We start from the raw sequence: 7,500 nt of genomic DNA on the forward strand, positions 1-7,500 counted from the left end.
TGTGTGTTGAGAAGGTGCTGGGTTTAAGGACGCACACTTTACTGAGTAGATTTTACTTGTTTAATTGTAGACTAAACGAACAGGATCTTTAAAAGCTCGACTCCACAAGAAACTTCAGAAACTAATACAAATAAAACTAGCAGTTTCTCCCCATTTGTGTTGACACACATTTACACTAATGCTTATTGACTAAAAGCACACTTCTATTATAATTCATACAGCATCATATTAAATGCACAAGTACATTGTCTTCATCTCTCTAGCTAAGGTGTCTGATAAATGTAGTGTGTCAAGAGTCTACTGCTGGATCTCAGGGAATGAATTAGGATTACGACCCGGACGTGACCCGGACGTGACCCGGACGTGACCCGGACGTGACCCGGACGTGACCCGGACGTGACCCGGACGTGACCCGCGTCGGTCTCAGAACACCAAACACAAACAAGTGCAGACCTGCAGTCAGTCAAAAACAAGCTGAAAATTCATTCACATTTAAAACGTGATACAAATCAAACTCAAAGTCCATCAATTAGAAGAAGCTGGTCCTTTGGAATGGCTCTCACATCGGTGTCAGATCTGAATATCACAGAACAATATTTAAAATATTAAAGATATTAAAACAATATAAATATTAGAAAGAGAAGTAGAAATTAGGATAGGGATATTATTAAATAATTAAATAAGATTAAATACTTTCACACACACACACACACACACACACACACACACACAAATGGAAGAACCTAGAGGAAAACATACAGACATGGGGAAAACTTGGGAAGCTCACACAGTAACACAACATGGAAAGGGAGCTCCTGTTCACACTTGGTGAACAGACACTAATTATTGTGTTTGTGGACGCTGGCTTATGGGATCCGGTTTCCTAACAGGTTAAGTTGCAGTTTTAGATTTTACTATCTGTTCTGAACATCCTTAAACCCAAACCTTTAAACCGTTGCTGTAACTGGAACTCAGTGCTGTAAGCTGTGTATGAGATTAGCATGCCATGGTCTAGCTGTCAATGTTGAGCCTTGACCTTCCTGGTCAGTGCATTTGGTTGATGGAAGCTTGAATTTAGGGGTTTTGCACCATCTTTCCCAAGTGGATGAAGATATTTGGGTGCTGTCTTTCTGTCTGAATTGCACCCCTTCCTTCCTTCCTCCTTTTTTTCTCATTCTGCTTCTCTCCTTCTCTCGGATATGCTGGGTTTGCTCTGTGCTGCCACATTCAGTCTCATTTTCTAACATCTCTACCTTAGTTTGTCCCACTCCTTTTTATTTTGCATACTAATATTAACATAGAAACTTAGATTTAATAAGAAACTGAAATCTTAACTAATGTCTGTCTGTCTGTCTGTCTGTCTGTCTGTGTGTCTGTCTGCCTGTCTGTCTGTGTGTCTGTGTGTCTGTGTGTCTGTGTGCCTGTCTGTGTGTCTGTCTGTCTGCCTGTCTGTCTGCCTGTCTGTCTGTCTGTCTGCCTGTCTGTCTGTCTGTCTGCCTGTCTGTCTGCCTGTCTGTCTGTCTGTCTGTCTCCTCTTTTTGTAGAATAACTTCATCAATTTGAGTTTTCTGAGACTCTTCAGGGCTGCTCGTCTTATTAAGCTCCTCAGGCAGGGTGAAACTATTCGCATTCTACTCTGGACTTTTGTTCAGTCTTTTAAGGTAAAAAAGCACAAACACTCATAAATACACAAACACAGTAAGAGGCAATGCTAAGCTGTTAAACGTGTTTTGCTGAGATTATATGAACATTTAGTGGAAAGCAGAATAACTAGTGAAGGTGTTAAACATCTCTTTGCAGTCTTTAGTTAGATCTCAGTCACACTGTTACATGATTGATACCTGTGTGTTGTGCAGGCCTTGCCTTATGTGTGCCTACTCATTGCCATGCTGTTCTTCATCTATGCCATCATTGGCATGCAGGTGAGGTGTGAGCCGAAGTCTCCTCTGTTTCAGTCCCACAAACAGTATTTTTTTAGCACAACAAGTAAGAGTTTGCTTTAAAACAATGTAGGGAATGATGAACAACCTGCTATTACTAAAAAAATTAAGATGACATTGTATGCCTCATAGCTGTTTGGAAACATTGCAATCGAGGAGGACAAAGACAGCTCCATCAACCAGCATAACAACTTCAGGACTTTTTTCCAGGCTCTTCTTCTCCTTTTCAGGTGAGTCGGTTTGATCAAACAGCCCAAGTAACAATATCTAACACTAACTTCATCTGTTTTAGTTCTGTAGCTAACTTTATATCTCAACGAATATGTAGGAGTGCAACAGGAGAGGCATGGCATGATATAATGCTGTCATGTTTGGGAGGGAAGGGATGTGATCCCCTCTCTGGGAACATGGAGCCAGAGTGTGGAAGCGAGTTTGCATACCTTTACTTTGTCTCCTTCATCTTTCTCTGTTCCTTCCTGGTAAGAATGTGTCCTCAGTTCTCCATCCTGTAACAGGGTTTTGTTTCACATCTCAGTTTGTGGTTAGACGAGATTATTTTAACAAGATTAAAGGTACAAAATGGGATGAAATATAATGAAGCTTGAATATCAGTTAGATAAAATTGCAGTGAGTTAGGGTTAGTTAGGGTTAGGGTTAGTTAGGGTTAGGTAGGGTGATGGGTTAGATAGGGTTAGATAGAGTTAGGGTTGGTTAGGGTTAGATAGGGTGATTGGTTGGTTAGGGTGATGGGTTATATAGGGTTAGTGTTAGATAGGGTGATGGGTTGGTTAGGGTTAGATAGGGTGATTGGTTAGGGTGATGGGTTAGATAGGGTTAGGATTAGATAGAGTTAGGGTTGGTTAGGGTTAGATAGGGTGATTGGTTGGTTAGGGTGATGGGTTATATAGGGTTAGTGTTAGATAGGGTGATGGGTTGGTTAGGGTTAGATAGGGTGATGGGTTAGATAGGGTTAGGTTTGGTTAGGGTTAGGTAGGGTGATTGGTTGGTTAGGGTGATGGGTTATATAGGGTTAGTGTTAGATAGGGTGATGGGTTAGATAGGGTGATGGGTTGGTTAGGGTTAGATAGGGTGATGGGTTAGATAGGGTGATGGGTTAGATAGGGTTGGTTAGGGTTAGATAGGGTGATGGGTTGGTTAGGGTTAGATAGGGTGATTGGTTGGTTAGGGTGATGGGTTATAGAGGGTTAGTGTTAGATAAGGTGATGGGTTAGATAGGGTGATGGGTTGGTTAGGGTTAGATAGGGTGATGGGTTAGATAGGGTGATGGGTTGGTTAGGGTTAGATAGGGTGATGGGATAGATAGGGTTAGGGTTGGTTAGGGTTAGATAGGGTGATTGGTTAGATAGGGTGATGGGTTGGTTAGGGTTAGATAGGGTGATTGGTTAGATAGGGTGATGGGTTGGTTAGGGTTAGTGTTAGATAAGGTGATGGGTTAGATAGGGTTAGGGTTAGTTAGGGTTGGATAGGGTGATGAGAGTTTATCATTTTAGGGTTAGGATGTTTTAGAGCAGTCCACTCCAGTTCAATTTGAAAATATTCCTTAACAATGAATCTAAAGTGTTTGGGGTTGAAGGTGTCATTTAATTTGATATATAGCTGTTTAGTGACAGGAATGAAAGATTTAAACTGTGCTGCTTAAGAAACACTTCAGATGTTAAAGGTAGTCTCTGAGATGAGTGGTCCCAAGGTTAGGGGAAGCTGATCCCAGTACTGGAGTCCAGCTAAAGTTTAAAGACGCTTCCTCTAATTCCCAAAACAGTAATATGAATAGAAGGAACAGACAAACAGCTAAAACAAGCAGCATAACACACTACTGACTACTATAACACACACTACTGACTACTATAACACACACACTATTGACTACTATAACACACACTACTGACTACTATAACACACACTACTGACTACTATAACACACACTATTGACTACTATAACACACACTACTGACTACTATAACACACACTACTGACTACTATAACACACACTATTGACTACTATAACACACACTATTGACTACTATAACACACACTACTGACTACTATAACACACACTACTGACTACTATAACACACACTACTGACTACTATAACACACACTACTGACTACTATAACACACACTGATCTAATGACCCCTTGCTTTGCTTGTGTCTGTAGATGTTGAATCTCTTTGTGGCTGTGATCATGGATAATTTTGAGTATCTGACAAGAGACTCCTCGATTCTGGGACCTCATCACCTGGATGAGTATGTGAGGATCTGGGCAGAATATGACCCTGCAGCATGGTAAGGCATCGTAATTAACTTAACATGCTTATACCCAGTCTGTAACTTAACACAGTGCTCAGTCTGTAACAGTCTGTAACTTAACACAGTGCTCAGTCTGTAACAGTCTGTAACTTAACACAGTGCTCAGTCTGTAACAGTCTGTAACTTAACACAGTGCTGAGTCTGTAACAGTCTGTAACTTAACACAGTGCTCAGTCTGTAACAGTCTGTAACTTAACACAGTGCTGAGTCTGTAACAGTCTGTAACTTAACACAGTGCTCAGTCTGTAACAGTCTGTAACTTAACACAGTGCTGAGTCTGTAACAGTCTGTAACTTAACACAGTGCTCAGTCTGTAACAGTCTGTAACTTAACACAGTGCTCAGTCTGTAACAGTCTGTAACTTAACACAGTGCTCAGTCTGTAACAGTCTGTAACTTAACACAGTGCTCAGTCTGTAACAGTCTGTAACTTAACACAGTGCTGAGTCTGTAACAGTCTGTAACTTAACACAGTGCTCAGTCTGTAACAGTCTGTAACTTAACACAGTGCTCAGTCTGTAACAGTCTGTAACTTAACACAGTGCTGAGTCTGTAACAGTCTGTAACTTAACACAGTGCTCAGTCTGTAACAGTCTGTAACTTAACACAGTGCTGAGTCTGTAACAGTCTGTAACGTAACACAGTGCTGAGTCTGTAACAGTCTGTAACTTAACACAGTGCTCAGTCTGTAACAGTCTGTAACTTAACACAGTGCTCAGTCTGTAACAGTCTGTAACTTAACACAGTGCTGAGTCTGTAACAGTCTGTAACGTAACACAGTGCTGAGTCTGTAACAGTCTGTAACTTAACACAGTGCTGAGTCTGTAACAGTCTGTAACTTAACACAGTGCTGAGTCTGTAACAGTCTGTAACTTAACACAGTGCTCAGTCTGTAACAGTCTGTAACTTAACACAGTGCTCAGTCTGTAACAGTCTGTAACTTAACACAGTGCTCAGTCTGTAACAGTCTGTAACTTAACACAGTGCTGAGCAACTAAAGCATTTATATAATCACACAATACTTATGTTGTACCTAACATGCTAAAATATTTATCAAACTTTAATCACAACAGCACCTAAAAATACACCTTCAGCATCACCTACACCATCATCTACTCCATCACCAACTCCATAAACTACAACATCTTCTCTATCACTCACACCATCGCCTACACCATCACTCACACCATCGCCTACACCATCACTCACACCATCGCCTACAACATTCTTTACACCATCACTCACACCATCACCTTCAACTTTCTTTACACCATCGCCTACTCCATCACCTTCAACATTCTTTACACCATCACTCGCACCATCACCTTCAACATTCTTTACACCATCGCCTACTCCATCACCTTCAACATTCTTTACACCATCACTCACACCATCACCTTCAACATTCTTTACACCATCACTCACACCATCACCTTCAACATTCTTTACACCATCACTCACACCATCACCTTCAACATTCTTTACACCATCACTCACACCATCGCCTACACCATCACCTTCAACATTCTTTACACCATCACTCACACCATCACCTTCAACATTCTTTACACCATCACTCACACCATCACCTTCAACATTCTTTACACCATCACTCACACCATCACCATCAACATTCTTTACACCATCACTCACACCATCGCCTACACCATCACTCACACCATCACCTTCAACATTCTTTACACCATCACTCACACCATCACCTTCAACATTCTTTACACCCTCACCCACACCACCACCCACACCATCACTCACACCATCACTCACACCATTGCCTTCAGCATTATTTACACCATCTCCTACACCATCACGTACAAATATACAAATGACTACATATTTCTGAGCATCTTTTTTCCTATTGTCTGTCTTATAGTCTTTAGTCTTGAGGCTAGACTTTAAAGTTAATTAGACTTAATGAGGCTCAGGAGCTCAGGAGGTGATGCTGCAAATGTTGGGGTGAGCGAAACAAAGAGCAAAGAAAGGACTCATTCCTCCCATCAGTTATTATTACAAACTGCCTCTGAGTAATAAAATAAATGAACCTGGAGCACTGGCGAAATATCTGAGGGTAAACAGGGACTGAAGCATCGATTGGCTTTCCATACGTGGCTACAGATGCATATCCCCAGTTCCAGTGCAAATATCTGTGGCTTTCAGGACACCAAATAGAATGGGAAGCTGAAAGCTTGGGTTCTTGTTGTGCTTGTTAACAACTTATGGTGTAATTCTAGACATATCACTGTCAAAGACTTTTGTAGTGTCGACATTTAACTGTTTGACAAAGCTGGTTTGTGCCTATACTATCTGCACAGAGAATATCTACAAACACCCCAAAGCTTTTCTGTCAACTCCTACCTCTGGTGACTCCAGCCATCACACTCTCTCCATCAATCTGTTCACCAGTTTCAATGTTGAGACAGCTAAATTAATCTGTGCAAATTATAGAAATGCATACATTTCTATTGCTATTCCCTTACTTGTGGAAGTAAGATCAGAATTTAGTCCTGTTCTCTCTCAGCTACATGCAAGCTATCTGAAAACTTCAGACACTTCATAGAAGAGTTAGAAAATGGATTCACAAAAGGCTGTTTTAAGACCAAAGGATGTGTAATTTCTGTGGATCAATCATTTTCCTAACTGGTAAATTTTATGGGTTCTTCAATTTCTATTTTTCAAGCATTATCTATCTATCTATCTATCTATCTATCTATCTATCTATCTATCTATCTATCTATCTATCTATCTATCTATCTATCTATCTATCTATCTATCTATCTATCTATCTATCTATCTATCTATCTATCTATCTATCTATCTATCTATTTTTTGCTCCTGTTCCCAAATAATTTAACAGAGACTGTAAGTTCAGCTCTACATTACAGGCTGGAGTGCACATTGTGACTGACACCAACATAATGGACAGACAAAATGTTCAATATGCTTCCCACTGTCAGCAAGGACCAGGTGAAACGGAGGTATTAAGACCTCAGCAGAGAAAGACCACAAGGCAAGACAGCATTTAGCCTGAGTCTAAATAAACTCACAATGAGCCTGAAGAAAGAAAAAGTAAAATTCCTTTAAAAGTCTGCAGTAGAACAGAACGCTGTGGCAGTCGTGCCAAAGCAGGAGATGGCAGCAGATTGAACAACTGATAAAGAAGGCGGGACAGTCAGCCATTGGGTCTAATCTGGACTCCCTACTCCATCACTGACT

At 40.8% G+C, this 7,500-nt stretch overlaps 1 protein-coding gene across 29 annotated transcripts in view; it reads left to right on the forward strand.

Annotated features, from left to right (window-relative positions):
* Positions 1 to 7,500, forward strand: part of cacna1aa (calcium channel, voltage-dependent, P/Q type, alpha 1A subunit, a) — a 68,256-nt gene that overhangs the window by 39,117 nt on the left and 21,639 nt on the right. For all 29 annotated transcript variants that reach the window (XM_027177240.2, XM_027177257.2, XM_047800790.1 and 26 more), the window contains 5 exons: positions 1,545 to 1,661; positions 1,857 to 1,922; positions 2,073 to 2,170; positions 2,269 to 2,419; positions 4,119 to 4,246. In XM_027177240.2, coding sequence (XP_027033041.2) covers positions 1,545 to 1,661; positions 1,857 to 1,922; positions 2,073 to 2,170; positions 2,269 to 2,419; positions 4,119 to 4,246 — 560 coding nt within the window. The remainder of the gene's footprint in view (positions 1 to 1,544; positions 1,662 to 1,856; positions 1,923 to 2,072; positions 2,171 to 2,268; positions 2,420 to 4,118; positions 4,247 to 7,500) is intronic.

Source organism: Tachysurus fulvidraco, chromosome 15 (assembly GCF_022655615.1).
Source record: "Tachysurus fulvidraco isolate hzauxx_2018 chromosome 15, HZAU_PFXX_2.0, whole genome shotgun sequence".
NCBI classification, from domain to species: Eukaryota; Metazoa; Chordata; class Actinopteri; order Siluriformes; family Bagridae; genus Tachysurus; species Tachysurus fulvidraco.